General features: G+C 30.7%; 4 protein-coding genes across 5 annotated transcripts; 3 read left to right on the forward strand and 1 right to left on the reverse strand.

The window, feature by feature from the left end:
- Positions 1 to 962: 962 nt before the first annotated feature.
- LOC139089847 (histone lysine acetyltransferase CREBBP-like) lies at positions 963 to 3,715 on the forward strand. Of its 2 annotated transcripts, none has more exons than XM_070639477.1 (3): positions 963 to 1,175; positions 2,383 to 2,780; positions 2,850 to 3,715. In XM_070639477.1, exons 1-3 carry the CDS (start codon positions 1,173 to 1,175, stop codon positions 3,100 to 3,102), a joined length of 654 nt encoding a protein of 217 aa, XP_070495578.1. In that variant the 5' UTR covers positions 963 to 1,172; the 3' UTR covers positions 3,103 to 3,715. The 2 variants fall into 2 exon arrangements, with proteins under 2 accessions (XP_070495578.1, XP_070495579.1); XM_070639478.1 differs by lacking the exon at positions 963 to 1,175 and adding an exon at positions 1,843 to 2,236.
- Positions 3,716 to 9,036: 5,321 nt separating this feature from the next.
- LOC139089988 (putative gustatory receptor 39b) lies at positions 9,037 to 10,880 on the forward strand. The gene is made up of 3 exons (XM_070639653.1): positions 9,037 to 10,519; positions 10,603 to 10,719; positions 10,779 to 10,880. Exons 1-3 carry the CDS (start codon positions 9,380 to 9,382, stop codon positions 10,878 to 10,880), a joined length of 1,359 nt encoding a protein of 452 aa, XP_070495754.1. The 5' UTR covers positions 9,037 to 9,379.
- Positions 10,881 to 12,618: 1,738 nt separating this feature from the next.
- LOC139089770 (zinc finger protein 883-like) lies at positions 12,619 to 14,919 on the forward strand. The gene is made up of 5 exons (XM_070639374.1): positions 12,619 to 13,489; positions 13,543 to 13,822; positions 13,879 to 13,998; positions 14,059 to 14,142; positions 14,196 to 14,919. The coding sequence occupies exons 1-5, from the start codon at positions 12,677 to 12,679 to the stop codon at positions 14,417 to 14,419; spliced, it is 1,521 nt and encodes a 506-aa protein (XP_070495475.1). The 5' UTR covers positions 12,619 to 12,676; the 3' UTR covers positions 14,420 to 14,919.
- dor (vacuolar protein sorting-associated protein 18 dor) lies at positions 14,412 to 17,949 on the reverse strand. The gene is made up of 5 exons (XM_070639367.1): positions 17,470 to 17,949; positions 17,258 to 17,413; positions 16,581 to 17,201; positions 15,016 to 16,483; positions 14,412 to 14,848 (listed from the first exon to the last, which is right to left on the reverse strand). The coding sequence occupies exons 1-5, from the start codon at positions 17,899 to 17,901 to the stop codon at positions 14,616 to 14,618; spliced, it is 2,910 nt and encodes a 969-aa protein (XP_070495468.1). The 5' UTR covers positions 17,902 to 17,949; the 3' UTR covers positions 14,412 to 14,615.
- Between the last annotated feature and the right edge of the window lie 122 nt (positions 17,950 to 18,071).

Here is an 18,071-nt window from a genome sequence, read left to right on the forward strand (position 1 = left end):
AACATTATCATTTTGCGTCTTACTATTTTTATGGAGTTTGTGTTTGTTTACCAAATATTATTAATAGCTAGAAAGTTTCATTTGTTGTTGATTGGAGCTTGTTAATACATCGCGCTATTGTATATGTTCAGTTCCTGATCGAGTCATATTTATGAAAATGTTCCCACGATTATTTCCTCGTGTTTATCAAATTAAGAGTCCTTAGAAGAGATTAAAGTTGACTCAGATTTTGTACGCAAAAGTCGACTTGAGTCTCGACTCGATTCCATCCAAATTCGAGTCGATTTTGATTTATGGTCCTTAAGATTATCATTTTTAGGATCTACACATAGTTAATTAGTTAAGGATCCACCTAGACATCCTTTATCGCATAAGAAAAGCTTAAATATCAATTACAACCAATACACCGAACGAAAGACTTAAACAGCATGTTCACACAGTTGCAACTAAAATACATAAAAGTTCCGATAATAGTCAATGAAATTTTCATTCATTCCAAATGTCAATGAATTCTTGAATTAAAGTCCTTGAAAAAACCAAAAATTTAATCTTATTTAATGTATTATAATTAAGTAATAGAATGACTTCGAGCTTCTTATCTGTCTGCTCTCTTAGAATCGAATGCTCAAATTAAATGAAACTTCGTATGAGCTTCATTTTCGTGAAGTGGTGTAATTCCCAGTTTTTTTGTATCGAAAAGTTATATAGTAACTAGCATGTTTAGAACTGCTCTCATTTTAAAAACATCCATCAAGCTATAATAGAGTAATGTTTTGACCAAAGACAATTATTTATTTAAAAAATTTTCATCAAGTTACTCCAAAAAATTCGTCATCAAGTTTTCCAAGATAAACAGTAACGTCATCAATCGCATGTCACAGACACACAGTCACAAACACAAAGAAATAAAATTAACGACAAAAAATTCAAATAATCCCGCGTGTTTAAAATACGTTCAGTCGACTTTGGTTTTTCGAAGAGAAAAGTTCACTTCGCAAAAATTTTTTTTCATTTTCATATCTTTAAAATATAATTAATTACACTGTTTCTGTGGCATTTTTGTGCAAATATACTTATTAATAATTAAAATAACGAGTTAGAGCATCAATTAGTTGTATTAAAAACAGTCAAAACGGATTCTAGGTAGAAATATCATAATTTTAAAATTAAATATGGTGAGTAAAAATTTCATTATATTGCGTTGTTGTTTTTGTAGAGGAAATAAACACACGATGAAAGAGATGTATAGAGTACTGTATAGATTGATGTAGAAAATACCAGTATAAAATTCTAGAAGAGTGACATAAGTGCTTTTTATTAATTATGGTGTAAATTTAAAAATGTTCTTTAATTTTTCATTTCAAAAACTTGAATCAGTGTCGATGATGAACAATTTTTCCATGAAAAAAGTGATATTATCCAATGTAAACAAATAAACAGGTTAATTAGCATACAATTGCAAACTATGAACAGTTTAATAGCGATTGATTTCAAAAAGTTAATTTATTGTGAAATAAAAATTTAACGATTTTGTGAAATTCAAATTTTATGACTAATCCAATGTCAATCATAAACGAAACCGGTTTTTCGTGTATTTTGAAATTCAAAAATTTTCATTTATAAAAATTAATCCGTTAAAAGCTTAATTTTAGTAGTTAATATGAAGTCAAGGAAAGGACGGACAAAGTGAGCGCTTTGTGAGATAAAAAATAGCTAAGAAAAGAGAGAAAGAATAACAAGAAGAAGAATTGAAATAATACGTATATATGTACGATGTAGGACGTGATTTTCTGCAGTCAGTTCTCAATATTCTGTTAGATATGTATGACGCAAGAATTACTAGTGTTTACAATTCTGTTTACATCCTAGTATAAGAAAAAAGTGCTACAGTTTTATTAAAGATTTATAAAAATAAAAAAGACAATGATGAAATTCGAGCATTAAATTGCGCTCGAATCCAGCAAAAAAATAATAGTATAATAAAAACTACACGTCGCAAAAAGTGTTCATTAAGTTATCAACTTTGTGGAAAGTCTAGTACAAGTGTGCTTATCTTTCATGTTTTTATACCAATGAATAAAATTGTGAATTAACATTAGTCATAAGTCAGTTCCTCGGGAATTACCTCAAATTCTAAGAATTTAGTGATTTTAAACAGTACAAAAACAAAAGACTTAATAAAGACTTTAAGATATAAAAAGCAAGCGCTAGAAACAAAAGGAATTTAGTCAATATGGTAATAATGAATGACAATATTTACTCTATAAGTTTCTGCATTATCTCTTGTGTTTGTGTGTGGTGTGATCAGAAAGAAAACAAACATTATTTAAGTCGCATAAAATTTGTGAAATTTTATTAACTCGATTTTTTATTTCTTAACAGGGCGGTTCAAAAATGTTAAATTTAGACTCAGTGATCTCCAATATGATAAAGACATCAAGTAATCATGAACAACGAGTGAGAAGGTTTATGACATCGCGTGAAGAAGCAGTCAATCGATGCCTCAATTCTTTAATTCATACTTTAAGCTGCCGGGACGGCGACTCGTGTAAAGCTCATGGATGTATGAAGATGAAGCGGGTTGTCGAGCATACGAAAACATGCCCAAGAAAGAATAATAACTTTCGTGGATGTTCAATTTGTACTCAATTGATGAATTTGTGCTTCTATCATTCGAAAATATGCCGTGCACATGTCTGTCATGTACCATTCTGTCGTATCATGAAGAAAAAGTTGCAAGCTTTGAATGAACTCTATGCCCAGAAGCAAAGTATTCAAGCGTAAGTATTTTTTTATTTCACCATCATACATTGACTGGATTATTAATAAATATGTATTATATTGTTCAGTATGAAGCCTGTTTATCAATTTCCAATACCTCCACTTCACCCGCCTGTTTTAAAACAATCATCATCATCTCCGTCGTTATCAATCAATGATGGACCTGAAATGATTGAACCGCAACCAAAGAGAATGAGATTGGACGATAGTGAAAGTTCATCATCATCATTCAGCGATCATAGTAATATTGAAGCTCAAAACTCTAATTTTAATTTTAATAATGTATGTAATTTGTTACAAGAGCCACAAGCAGCCGTTTAAGCATAGCATTTTCTGAAAATGATAAAAAATCTTCCAAGAAAACTTTTTCCATTGCACACTTTTCTTTTTAAAAAAATCCAAGTCAACACAACATAAAAAAAATGGAAATACTGAAAAAAAATTGTAAAACTCTCCTCAGAAACTGTTTAATGTTAAAAAGTTAAAAAAAGGAAGAAACACCTAGAAACTTATAATTTTTAAATGGCATCGAATTGTGAGTGATAATAATAATGTCATTCTAATATTTTGAGATTTCTTTAAATGTTCTCGGCGAGAATAACTTTAATATGATTCAAGAGTCACTGTGATGTCATTTAAGGTTTAAATACTTTTAAAAAACTTTATTTACTATAATTTAGAATAATTAAATTAAATTCCATGCATCAAGATCATTTCAAAGTAATCCACACAAAAAATAAGAAATTAAATTTCTGAGTTAGTTTAAATGAAATTTTAAGTTTATTCCACACCGGTTTTTGTTTAAAAAGCACCAACCAATACAGATTTCATTGGCAGAAACTTGCTTTTTGTGGATTACCCTTTCTAAATGCCATCAGAACTTTGTAATAGGATTAAAATAAAAAGATATGAAATTTTGGATAAATGTATTAAATTTTTAACTTTTAAGACTAGTCTGTTGTATATTCCGTTGCCTAGTTTCTAGTTAATATTAATATAATTTATTTTAATCAGTTATTAAGCCTAATATACTTTATTTAATATTAACATTAGAAGTGTAAATATTTAAGTGTTAAAATTTAAGCAGTGATCGCAGGATTAGTTTAGTGATTAAGAGCAATGCATTTTTTTGCAAAATCATTATGGACCGTCGAAAAAAAATAATCGGTGTTTACAATGTCCTAAAGTGAACTGTGATAAACAATACTCAAAGTGTTTATGATAATTACATTTTCAAGGTAAGACATTTAATTATTAGATGGTGATAAGTTAATTTTAGATAAACCTTTTACGGCTTCTCCCTATTCTTTTCTTATACACAATCGATTATCACGTACAAAAAAAAGTTCACATCATATGGTGAAATATATCCAACTCTCTGTTTATTTTATGGAGTTACGTGCACGTTTGCGTGAAATAAGCTTATATAATAACATTGACTTTCTGATCGCCTCATTACGAACATTGATGACCTATTGACTGCAGATTGATGAGATTCATAATTACTGACAATCAATTGTGCCAATTTGAATTAATGATCCTTGAAGACTGATGCAGAACAATTCGAAAATTCTCGATTATTTCAATACAAAGTCCTTAATAAATGCGTAAAATCTGTATTACTACCATACGTAATACCTTATTTGCTCTTCACACTTACCTTTATTTATCTAAGATCTTGTTTCTGGAAGGAATTCGCATGTAAACATTGATAACTTAGTTATATTTTGATAATAGTCTCAATGCAAATTAAGATGTTGTTTTCTAATAAGCTATTTGATATGATCAGTATTAGTTAGAGATACATCAATAAGAAAACATCCTTGAAATTGACTTCCTGTTCCTAATGAATGATTTTAAACTTTAAAATCTCATTTTTGTGTCAAAATTCAAATTATTTCTAAAATAATACAACTTACAATCGAATATAATTTCATCACGTCATTAAAAAGCTTATCGGCAATTACTGATTTAAAGTTAAACGTAAACACGTGTACTTCTCCATATTTCACCATCAATTTTTCTCAATTTTACGTATACGTATTACATCTAGTCTCACCGCATGTAATATTAATTTATAATTCAGCCATATACACTGATTAATATTAATGATTTTGTAGTCGTAGACTATGCTTATTACTAGTATTGTATGCAAAAATGTGATACTAATATTAAACCTGCAATACATTAGACTGAATAAAAAGTATGATTTCCATGTTTTAAAAATTTTAAATTTGTGGTTTTTTACTCTGATAATTAATTTTTGTATGGATTTGAGGTTAATTCCGCCTCAAATCTAATCTGAGTTCCAAAATTAATTTTCAGAGAAACCTGATAAGTGAAGCCAGGGATGAATCTCTGAAAAGGGATTTTAACAATAATGACCCAACCGGGACACACCTATTTGAACATTTATGGCCATTATATGAGATAAGTATTAAGTTACAATATATATTTTAAATAGATATTAGGCTGTTCTCATTATTCATTAAATTCAATGAACGCGAATGTCATAACATGAATCTATTTTTAGGTATTTAAGGTGACACAAAATTTAAATTTTCTCTCCGCTGATTCAATCAACTGAAAAATTGCTCATTCATTCAAAATCCTTACATCTGCGTAAAATTTCGCATGGGTTTTGAGACTTTTTATGGAAATTTATACTAAAAATACTAGATTAAATAAGAATGCAGTAATATTCAGATCGAGTTGAATCAGAATCGTTGTTAAGATTATGAACCAGTTTGTACTGCGACTTAATTTATTTTATGTAGTATTCTCCCACATTCTAAATAGAATACGTGATTGGCTGTTCTGTTTGCTCTCACAAGGATCGCATGCTTCTTGTGTTCAATATTAACTTAGTACTTAACCTGAAAATCTAGAATTACAATTTCAATGATAAATGCGCAAAAAATCAAACACATCCATTTCTCATTGACGCCATTTTATGATCAATCCCGAAAATAGTTTTATATAGCTATAAAACTTGTTTTTGGAACAACTTAAAAAATCCCCTAAATTTCAAATTCATTTGAAAAAGATCAACAAACTTTAATAGTGTTAAATCAAAAGCCTACCTGATAGACTCGAAGTCTACCATCTATGCAACACTGGTGAATAACAGAATATGATAAACAAAGTGAATCACCGAAAAAAAGTTGTTGCTTTTATGATATTTCCCTTAGCTGCTTTCTGTCACGTCATGCAAAATTAAGATGAATTCTTCTCTTTTTGTAAGCATTATCACATTGGATGTTTTGATACAAGACATGTTTTTATTTGAATAGTTGTTTGTCTAATTCTAGGAACGAAAAATCACATCTACAAGACATTAGCCGTCCTTAAAATTATAAATAGGCATTTTTAAAAAAGTTTATATTGTTTTAGACTTTGTCCGACAATACATCGATTAACTATTTGGATTGTAATAATATGTTAATACATTTTTACGAGTTCTATAGAATCAAATTTACTTGTAATATTCTATACTATTTACATCTGACATGGTTAAATGAACCTACAGATGATAAGTATTCCTATGTCAATTAATCATAATAAATACATTATTCAAATGATGAAATTTCATAGATTGCTATATCACAATTGTTTGTATCTATTTCTCAATGCCAATTTGTCTAAAAAGCTCTTAATAAGAATCTAAAAGCTTTTGAACACTTAATCCTAATCTGTTCAAAAATTATGTTTTATACTGAATTTTTAATACTATATTCAGATAATCTAATTAGAATCATGCCTAATTTACAAGTGACACTATCTGATAAACAAGATTTTATATCTATAGATAAGCCTCATTATCATAGTTAATTTATTCATAAATGAACGATATTGCATCATCTTGTAAATGACATGTAAATGGAAAATATTCTACTCAAAAATTGTAGCGCGAACTCTTAATGTGAATTTCATCACTAAGTGCACTTACAAAAGAGTTAAATTTCATCATGTGATACAAATGAAAAACACCTGAATTAATAAATTTAGCACTTTGCTGTAAATAACAATGGAATTTTTTCTTCAATTACGGAGAAAAGAAGTTGAACGCAAAAGAAAATGAAACTTTTCTTAGTTCAATTTTTCCATTATTGCGTAAGCCACAAAAGAGATCGACTTATTGCGCAGTTTTAAATTTCTGATTTTTGATAATTTTATGAAATAGGGGAGTTATCTTGTGACGTTATAGTTGTTGATCAAATTTGTAGATGATAAAAAGTATTTCATAAAATTGAATTTTAAGATCAGTTTCACTAATTTTGGAAATTAAGCTGTTATTTTAATATGTTGCAATAGGATTTTCAGTAAAATGATGACTTGTGCTTTTCACAAATCTAATAAGATTTTCAAAACATTTTGAAAATTTACTTTTGTTCGAAAAGGACTTGAATTAGATGCCTTTTATCTAGAATAAGCCATAAAGACACAAATTGCCAGCACTAAACTTATTTTTGCTTAAAATTTTCACAAATTTCTGATTTCGAGTTTTGACTGTAGTGCTAAGTTGGTACTTCACTTAAACATCTAGTTTCCTTGCAGTTAAGGATTCTTATAAGAGGTTAACATATTTCTCTAGCCTAGTATATTGCGTAATTCTTTGAAAATGATCTTTTTCGTAAATTTGTTAGAATTTTTTACAAGGATTTCACTAATTCAGTTTCTTACCTATGTACTGTTGAAATTTAAATCTTAATAATATTCTTAATCCTCAAAAATATTGAAAAATTTAGTTAATAATGAAATCGAGAACCATAACAGTGCTCGACACACTTAACAATGAAAATGAATGGAACAAAAAACTGAACAAGATTACAAAAGTTTAATTCATAGAAATAGATAGATTTCATCAATTCATAGAAATGATCAGTAATGGCAGCAATGAAGTATTTATTAATTTTCACATTAATTTTTCTAATATTTAAAACATTTTTTGTATTTCACGAATTTTAAATAGCACTTCGATGATTCCATATTCTGAATTCATCATTGGAAAACATTCTATAAAACTATATGATGAAATCGAATATCCTTAAAAAAATATCAAGTTGTGCCATGTTTCAACAGAACTTTACAAAAAAATTTGAAATTTGAAGCAATGAGTCTGCAATATTGAATATTTGTAGTGCAATAATATGAAATCATATGCACACAATTAATCACATACAATATGCATGTCCATAAAAAAATAACGTTTGATATCCATTTTTGTAATTATACATCATACAATAAAGAATTCAATTCATTGTTCAAATGTATTGAAGAACGTATACGTAACATAATGTAAACCTTATGAATCTATAAACGACCTTTTAATGATCAGTGTATCATCTATTTAAATTTGCAGATGTTGTGCAATAAATCATAATTAAAAGGCTTCATTAAACACAGCATATGTTGTAAGATGCAAATATTGCTATGAGAAAAATAGCACATATTAATCATCTGTCTTACTAGCAATATAATTAGTAAGGAATATAATTGTGAATCCTATTTTAAGAAACCCAATTTTAAATACTCGAGTTGTAACTTGTTGGATACTGTAATGTCGCTAGGAATAGATCAAATCCTTGACATTTTGCAATTGATCCCCAGGAATTAGACTATTAAATATTTATTTTAAAACTAGTTAATACCTGAGCTGAATTAATATAAACTCTGGCAACTAGATATAGAAATTGAGAACAGCTCCAAGTAAGAATCGGATCCATGTCCCCATAAAATAGATTGTTACAATAGACCATCTTTGTTCCCTACTCACTCGACTAAAGAAGTTTTACTTGGGAGTTAAAGTTTGATAACAGATCTGTTCCAATTGCAGCCTGTATTTCTAAGTTGCATTAGATGCTGAAGATGACTGGAACCCCATTAAGGAAACTCCCCACTGTTCCTTCAAACAGACATGATGTGGACAAAAAAATGGAATTTTTGGAATTGATCGTCATAAGTCAATGAATTGAGGAAATTCCAAAATTCTCCCAAAAAATATTTTAAATTTTTATACGAAAGTGATGAAAAAAATCCCAAGAATATGTATGGCGATAAAGAATGTGTAGTTATTATGTGGAGCTTCATTTCCTCAAATGTTTTATTTTCAACGATAGGCTTGGGAATTAATAAGAAAAACTCTTTAAATCAAATTCTTTCACAGAATTGATAATGTATGGTCATAGTAACTATAGTTACAATATTTCTAGGAATTCAATTTATAAATCACATTATCTTGTTTGTCATGTCAGACGTTACATACTTAATGAAGCGATTTATTCATTGAAGAGTAATATCAATCCTTTTGTATTATATTGAATACTGTAAATCAAGAATATTGTGAGAATATAATGATTGGGAAGTCGGTCTCTGGATATCGAACCTATTTCTTCAATAAGAGATGGATAAAGGATTCCGGTCACTATGGCTTTAATTCGCACAATGGTAGACTCACCTACATATGACTCTATACTCCAGATTTCATTATACTCCATAACCACAAGTCGGACGATGATTTGCTACGATATCAATACAGTTATCATAACTTTGAACATTTGAAGCCAAACCATAAAATAACAATTATGTATTATAGATCATGATAACCGCAAACTGCACTTTATTTATTAAATTTTTATGCACATTTGTCTATGTCACTGGAATTCATTCAAACAATTTAATAGATGAATGCTTCCTAGTTCCAATGCACTGTCACTCTATAACCATGAGACGTAACATCAAAGCATTCAACCAAGAAAAATTTTTCCTTCGGGTCGAGAAGTTTTCAAAAATTATTTTTCAAGTCATGGGATTCAATTTGATTCCATTGCCAGGACACAAGATGAATTACATTTTATTGAAGTTTTACCTTAAACTTTGGGCATGTATCTTGCTATTCATAATTGTTATCAGTGCAGGAATTGGTGTCAATTTTCATGATGTCCTTCTGACTGATTCTTATGTTGGAAAAGCAAATGATGGACTTAAGTTTGCCACAGTGTTTTTAGCATACAGTGTAAGCTTATTTGAAACTATAATTCATCAAAAAATGTATGAAAAAATTCAGCGGAAGCTTCAAAAGTTTGAGAAAGTATGTTCCGTCCTTAAAGTAAACTTTCCAAAATATTATCGCAGATTGAGAGTCAATTATGGACGGAAATTCTTAATTATGTTCTTCATCTCAATTTCAATGGAAGTTGTCATCATATCAAGCATTGGATTTTCACGTCAATGGCAGAATTTCTGGTTGTTCAACCTTATTCCTGTCTTATCATGTCGAGTAAGAATTTTGCAGTATTTTTATTATGTAAATCTAGTAAACTTACAAGTTGAAGTCTTAATTGATGAACTGGAAGGGATTGTTAATTTTACATACTGGAATGTAACCTCAACCCACGTTCCTGAAATTGTAAATCTAGTCCAAACTCTCAAAAATGCTTATAGAATCCTTCATAAAACAGTCTGCATCATTAATGATATCAATGCATTCTCATTGGCTACACTTATCATCCATGAGTATGTTCAGAGTGGATGTGATTATTACTGGATGCATACAGCATTTTCTGAATATTATCGCGAGGATGCACACATTGCTGTGATTTTATCTGCATCAATTCCGTTACTTTTTATCTATTTTTGCCTTAGTGAAGCTGAAAGGGTGGAAATAAGAGGATCTAAGATTCCTGTGCTGCTACATTCAATCCGAAAAAATAAGAATGACTTTAAGCTTTTCAAACTGGTAAGTACGGTACTACGGGGACAATACAAGAATTTACATCCATGTCCTTAACTCCTTTGTATTAAATTGTGCATTAATTGTAGATTCACCATTTTTCACTACAAATTCATCAAGAGAAGATTAAGTTTAGAGCAAGCAGTTTGTTTGATGTTAATGTTCGACTATTTGTATCAATCATAAATGCTTTGCTGTCTTATTTGGTAACAATAAGCTTTAAAATTAATATGCTAATGTTATATTGCACGTGGTTCATTTTTAGGTTATTTTTATTCAATTTTCATCAATTCCAACAGACAAAAGAGGTGGAAATGTGGCAGATGAATACACATTCTCGGTTAAAAATCCTTTATTTAACTTTTAGATTATGTTATGTATCCTTAGTGCAGTCTAAGCTGAATAAATATTGACATTTATATGTGTGGTTATGTTAAATGATCTATAGTAGCAGAGCCGACAGAGTCTGCAACCATCTAGACATGCCCGATAAGCACGTCACACCAAACCCTAATCTACAAAGTTCTAGATCTTTGCTCGACATTTTCTAAATTCAATTATGACAAATTAAAGTAAATAGGAATAAGTTGAATGAAAATGAAGAGTGCCTGCATTATGTCGATTGCTACCTAGAGAAATTCAATAAAATTAATTTAGTCATCATGTAAAATTCAATTAAAAATTATTGTACATCACGCAATGCTGAGTAGTCAAACTTAATGACTCCTACAGGGTAAATTTCCAGCTTATCCATCAAAATAGTGTAAATGAAGTGTTCGGTTAGTGGTTGTTGCTTGTTATCAATGATTTGCTGTTTGTGGATCAAGCTTATGATCTTTGAGTTCTAGAAAGATTTATAGGACGGAGCATAACTCTTGGTAGATCGCCATTCTTAACCATACTCACATGAATATTAATCCGTTCAGATAAATAAGCTTGAATCAGCAGAATCAAAATCTTGGGAACAGTAGCGACCAAAAGAACTGAAAAGAAAAAGTCTGACGTCATTAATTAACGACCTTTAATAGCGTGATTAATACCATAAGTCACAGCCATACGAATCCTATTATGCATTGTTACTAAGGAAATCCAATAAAAGTCACCCATCAAGTATAACTTGATGGCTAGTAATATGACAAGTTGGGGAAGTCCAAAATCGTTAAAAATTCCAACCAGTTTTTGGACACACTTGTACAGCTTAATGACAGCCAGATATTTATCATGAACCATTTTGTTGTAGACCTTTGAATCCATTCTGTTATTATTCTCCAGCTCCTGATTAACAAATTTCATTGCCTTAATCAAAATCACCAAACATTCATCAATAATTAGCAAGTGATGAACGATGTACCAAACTTTTGTGTAAAGGACGATTGTAATGATGAGGAAACTCAGATAAATGTTTCTAGTCTGTTCAATATTCATTGACCGATAGAAGTGATTAGATTCGCAAAAAGCATAAATAATCACAAATACCACAATTATCTTCCTTAATTTCATCAACATTTCCTTCTGGATCTTTTCGACATCAGCTAAATTATCAAATGTCTCACTGAATAGTGACTTAAAATGTTTTACTCGTTCCTGAAAGGCCTTATACCAACGATAATTGAATATTGGCTCCAAAATAATAACGAATGCGCTGCTAAAGGATATGTAGGCTTTATAATAATCAGCATTTCGTCCCCATAAATCATCTTTATACACGATTTTTTCTCGATTGACAATGAAAAATATTGTGTATCCAATATAAATAGATAATTGAATCAATCTCCATAAAATGAAGCTTAATCTGCCTTGATTTTCAGTCGGCTGATATCCGAGAAATGCAAGGAACTTCATGTTTGTTTGTTTATTGAAGAACGAATGAGCAATTACACTCTGGATTTATCGTAATTACTGTAAAATTGCTCAAAGATCATTAATTAATTCATATTATGGCATGACAATCATCGTGGATCTTGATAAATTCAATTTTAATTATTTTAAATTGTTTTTTTCCCCAAAAAGCCGTTATGAATTTCAATTACAAGGAATTCAAAAATGGTCATTATTTAATGTTTCTCTCCATTGAATTTCTACAAATGCACGTCATATTTAGTGAAAGACTTCAAATCGTAGATGTAAACACAATAAAATCAGAAAAAATTAAAAAATCTTAAAATGGACCAAATAAGCGAATTGTGTAGGCTTTGTGTCAGTGAAATAACAGAGAGTCCTAAATCGTTGTTTGATTCATACATAGAAGGGATTGCAGTTGTTGATGTCGTGCGAAGATTTTGTTTTAAAATTACTGTCCATAGAGATGACAAATTATCAAAATATATTTGTGAAAATTGCTATAATATACTACACAATGCATATGATTTATGCGAAAAAAGTGAACAATCAGAACGAGAGCTGCATTTGATGTTGTCTGATGTAATTATAAAGCAGGAACAAATTGATTATGATGATGATGAGGATTTTAGTATGAAAATGATGGTCCATGACATTTCAATGGTCAAACCAGACATTGAATTAATAGAAGGAACAAATGAATTGGATAGTAATGACATCAATGAAGACAAAAAGCCAAAAAGAGTGAAAAAACATCAGTGCAAAACTTGCTTGAAAATGTTTGAAAAACCATCAAAACTTGCCAGACATGAAAAGACTCATGATGTCAATCGAAGACCTTTTGCTTGTGAAGATTGTTTTCAACGATTTCAAACTGCTGAATCATTAGAAAGGCACAAAATCATTCATTCTGGAATGACATTGAAAATCGGTCCTGACATTAAAGAGTGGCCATGCATCATGTGTGGTAAAGTATTTGATACACAAACAACTATGGCTTCGCATATGAGGATTCACAAGGATGAAATGGAAAAGATTGAATTTCCATGTAATTTGTGCGATCGAGTATTTCAGAAACTTAATGAGCTGACCAGACATTCGAGAACTCATGCTGAAAACAAGAACTACAAATGTCAGGTAAGATATTTCTTTAATTCCATTAATGCTTTAATTAATAAAAGTGTTTGTAGATTTGTTCAAAAATGTTCTCACAAGGATCACATCTGATTGATCATTTAAATCGTCACAATAACGTCAGACCACACGTTTGTCATGTGTGTAACAAAGCATTTCAACAGTCGTCAACCCTTAAAGACCATCTCCGAACTCACAGTCAAGAAAAACCATTTTTGTGCAGTACATGTGGCAAATCCTTTAACAATCCATCAAATCTGCGTCAGCATGTCAAGAGACATATGAATTTAAAGGAATTTGAATGTCATTTGTGTCCTGGAAAGTTTTCTTGCAAAGGTACTTGACTTCATGTCTACTTGATGAATTCATAGCTAATTATTTCGATTTTCCAGCATCTTTGCAATCGCACATCAGATCGCATGAAGGAATCAAAAGTCATACGTGTCAAATTTGTGGATCTTCATTCACAAAAGGAAGCTCTCTAAAGAAGCATGTACGAACGATTCATGAAGGTAAGCTTCTATCAAACTGACATGCCAAAAGTCACGTAATTGATCACAAATATTTTTCAGGCATTAAGGAACATCCATGTTCAACATGTTCTATGAGATTCTCAAGTGCTGAACATCTCAAGAGGCATTTTAGAACACATAGCGGTAAGTCGACCACAAATAGTATCAATTGCAGTAATTCATCAATTCAATTACAGGCGAAAAACCATACAAATGCGACCAGCCAGGCTGTGACAAAGCTTATGCCCAATCGAATGACTTATTGAAGCATAGAAAATTCCATTTAGGCGGAGAAAATGTTTACAAATGCACATACGAGAACTGTGACGAATCATTCAGACTAAAAAGCTTACTGCGCGACCATTATGCAGTACACAAACAAGCATCCATTCCAGAAGAAGAAGATTTCCATGTTGAGTAAATAATGCGTATTATTTTATTTAAATTTATAATAAAGCAATATTTAGCTAATGGACATGAATGTTATAATAATTAGGATGAGTAAATATTGACTGTTGTGGCTTTATTTGCCGGGCTATATCTTCAAACCTAGATCATTTTGATTCATTAAAAGGTCCGTAAAATGACATTAAAGCCCTATTTGTTGACAAAGCATTCTACCACTGTTCATTAGAGCTTGAGAACTTCTTGTCAAGTTGCTGTATCATTAAACTTCCACACATCGTGCACTCTGCTGCCAATATATTTTCAATATCTAATTTAAGTTGATCTCGTGCAGCCACAATTTGTTCTGGAATGGAATTGTTTTGGTTCTTGGATATATCAATTTGTGTTGATAGTGCTGATAACTTTTGTTTTAATTTCTGTAGTTTCTGGCCTTCTTCTGGTTCTAAAAAGTAAGAAAATAAATTTATAAGTATCACAAAATGTTGGAATACCACAATCATGTATTGTATTAAACTAAGTTGTTTCCTTTCGGACTTAGCACATTTTATACAAAATCCCGTACACAAATAAAGTTAATTAATTTAAATAACAAAAGAATCTAAAACTTACTGAATAGCTCCAATAAATTCTTCTCAAGACAATCACTGTGGAACTTATGGCTGCATGGAAACAAGAAGAATGGCTTGAGAAGCAGGAATAAGCCACAATATGAACACTTGTCTTGTCCGGAAATTGTCACAGATCGATTTTTGAATGCCTGAATTGATTTCCTTACATTCTCTGCTGCTTCAGCACTTTCTTCCATTTCCTTTCTCTGTTCTTGTATCTTTCGATTGTATTCTTTTAAAGAATCACATATTGCCTCTTTAAAGTGATCAATTTTCTGAAAATCTGGGAAAAATGGCAACAAATCTTCAATTCTCAATAGATCTGTAGTTCTAAGCAATTCTAAAGCCTCTTGCACATTCTCTTTCCTTCTTATTTCATATTCAGCTATTGTTAACCACAACTTTCTCTTTAAATCACGATCATTAGGCTGCGAAGCTGTTTGTTGTGCTAATTTTGAATCAAAAGTCAATGCTAGTTCCACAGCTTGTTGCCAAAACTCTAAAATGCACAGCAAAAAGACACAAGCTTCTTTAACTTCAAATTCCTTGCATAATCGCAATGCATAATGGACATCATAATGTATCATAGACAATTCCTTTCCTTGTGTCTCAAAATAACTCATAAGCTTGTCACTATCCTTATATTTAGCATATAGTTGAATTAAATAATTATGAATAGATTGATCCTGAACACTTAGTGAATGTATGGCAAATTCCAAATACCTAACGACTTCTGTACGATGCTTATCGCTTTTTAAGCATAATAATGTAGGCAGTAACTTAACAGCATTTATGCCACGTCCACGATCCATAAACATTTGTATTGTTTCTTTTGGTAGTTCCTCCATAATAATTGGTGCAAATTGATAAATTAAATCAGCACGTTTAGGGATTTTCAATGTATCAAGTGCATCTCTAAACTCATTTTGTTGGATATAATGATTAATTACGTCCTCGTAATCTTCATTCATTGTTGTTAATGCTGTCAAATTGTAATTATCGCCATGCGATGCTATAATATCATATATAACTTTACGATTATCTTTTAAGCAAGTCTGAACGTGTGGATGCAATAGAAATTCATCATATTCCTTTTGTCTTTCCAGGGATGTCAGTGACGATCTATTTATTTCAGTCAAATAGAGATCAACAAGCCATACAACCAGCATGGTTATTTGCGTCTGTTCAGTTGCTGGATTTAGGTCATTTAATCGACTTCTCAGATAATAAATCAATGGCAAATTCTCATCAACTTGCATGAACTTTAAAGTTACTTCCTCGAAGCTTTTCTTAGTCTGTGCATAAACTCGAGCAGAATCCATATAAAGCTTCCTCTCATAAAAGTCATCAGCAATTCTTGATAACACAATATCATAGTGTGCTGGATTATCTCGACTGTATTTCTCAGCCAATTCAAATTCTTTCTTATCTAAATATATGCGCCACACATTGCGTTTTTCGTTGTGGATCTGGAATTAATAATTAGCGGTCAAATTATTTTTGAAAAATAACGAACTTTAATAATTTGCTATCAAATTTGAATTTTTCAGAACCGTTAAAATTTACCTTGTACTTGAATATTGTCTTATTGCTGAATGTGTAGACATTTCCATTTCTAACATCCTTAATTATTGCCATTAATTTTCCATGTTGATCCGAAAAGTATTCATCGTAAACGATTTCATGACTAATCAGCGATATTGCGGTAACATGATCTGAATACTGAAGCAATATGTGAAAATCTGTGAGTATGAATGAAGTTGGAACTAAATTTTGGTGTTTTGAAATGTAGCTTGCTGTTTGATAGTCGTTATCTTGTTCGGGAAACGTTATGGTCTTTTTACTTAATATGAAATTTGGATTATCGGCGATTTGATTCAATTCTCCGTAAAATATTCCAGCCTCGGTAAGCCATCCAAATCCTCTTGGATATTTATTTTCCAATATGAAATCCATTTGTGAATATGATAATTTACTAGATTGTTGTTCATAGTCTCTAGCTTCTTCAGGAACGTTCATGTAATGCTTAAAAATGTTTGAAAAGGATGTGTCGCCATTAAGACATTCATGAAACTTGTAGAGACGGTCAAGTGTAGACACAAGAACAATAAAATTGCTAGTTTTCTGAGCTCTGTAGACTCCAATTCCAGTTACTGGCCCTTTTTCTCCTCTCCCAATATCAAATGCCTGTAATTAAGAAATTCTTGTCACATCCAGTTAAGTTAATTATCAATAAGTCTTACCTGACGGAAATTATTCTGAATTATTCGATCGTTTTCGACGCCAATATCAGCCTCAAATATATATCCTTTTGATGTTCCCAACAATATATTGCCTGTTGTTATGCTTGATGTATTTTCCCAATTAAATCCAATTGCTGTGATTTCATGATCACGAAACTATATGAAGTATAATTATTGTTAATTCGTTCAAAATGACATAACATGTAACTTACCTTTGTCAGAATCTTTGGTTTATTGCTGTTTCTGTTTAAATACATTAGTTCTGCACTATATCCTGAAGATTTAGGAACTAAAGAGAGCAGTAAGTGATTTCCAGTTGGATCTAAAAACATCCTTGAAACTCGCTGTCCAACAATAAATTTCTCAAGCGAAACATCCGTTTGTGTATCTGGTCGTGTCATATTCATCCTAAATAGCAGATGAGCAGACATAAGGATCGCTATGTTGTCATTTGAGACATTTAGAAAATTTATGCCCGCTGGAAGTGAAATATTCATTTTTTGTTTACGAAAAATTTGTGTTTCGTCATTTTTCTTTATTTGCACGTATCCAGACGGCACTATTTGAGTTTCCTCTGACGAACGAGACACTGGTTCACGTTGCGTCAACGAATTGCTATTAAATTGATCGAAATTAAAGGACATTTTTAATATTATTAAAGACTGATTAAATGTAAATAACAAAATGAACAACTAATTTGAGTAGAGACTTTCCTTTATTTTATATCCACACGTCAAATTGTCAACAATAATGTTTATTTAACTGAATATTATTCATGCTTTGGAAAGAAATTCACAATAATTAATGCAAATGT

The sequence above is a fragment of the Chironomus tepperi genome, unplaced genomic scaffold, assembly GCF_022539635.2.
Source record: "Chironomus tepperi strain 1889 unplaced genomic scaffold, CSIRO-AGI_Ctep_v1 contig_196, whole genome shotgun sequence".
NCBI lineage: Eukaryota > Metazoa > Arthropoda > Insecta > Diptera > Chironomidae > Chironomus > Chironomus tepperi.

Coding starts and splice junctions, on each gene's coding strand:
- LOC139089847 (XM_070639477.1), top strand. Junction 2,781..2,849: donor CAGAAGCAAAGTATTCAAGC/GTAAGTATTTTT, acceptor TATATTGTTCAG/TATGAAGCCTGTTTATCAAT.
- LOC139089988 (XM_070639653.1), top strand. CDS start 9,380: ATGATAACCGCAAACTGCACTTTATTTATTAAATTTTTATGCACATTT. Junction 10,520..10,602: donor ACTTTAAGCTTTTCAAACTG/GTAAGTACGGTA, acceptor CATTAATTGTAG/ATTCACCATTTTTCACTACA. Junction 10,720..10,778: donor ATGCTTTGCTGTCTTATTTG/GTAACAATAAGC, acceptor GTTCATTTTTAG/GTTATTTTTATTCAATTTTC.
- LOC139089770 (XM_070639374.1), top strand. CDS start 12,677: ATGGACCAAATAAGCGAATTGTGTAGGCTTTGTGTCAGTGAAATAACA. Junction 13,490..13,542: donor ACAAGAACTACAAATGTCAG/GTAAGATATTTC, acceptor AAGTGTTTGTAG/ATTTGTTCAAAAATGTTCTC. Junction 14,143..14,195: donor GCATTTTAGAACACATAGCG/GTAAGTCGACCA, acceptor ATTCAATTACAG/GCGAAAAACCATACAAATGC.
- dor (XM_070639367.1), bottom strand. CDS start 17,901: ATGTCCTTTAATTTCGATCAATTTAATAGCAATTCGTTGACGCAACGT. Junction 17,202..17,257: donor TTCAGAATAATTTCCGTCAG/GTAAGACTTATT, acceptor TCTTAATTACAG/GCATTTGATATTGGGAGAGG. Junction 16,484..16,580: donor AGACAATATTCAAGTACAAG/GTAAATTTTAAC, acceptor TATTAATTCCAG/ATCCACAACGAAAAACGCAA.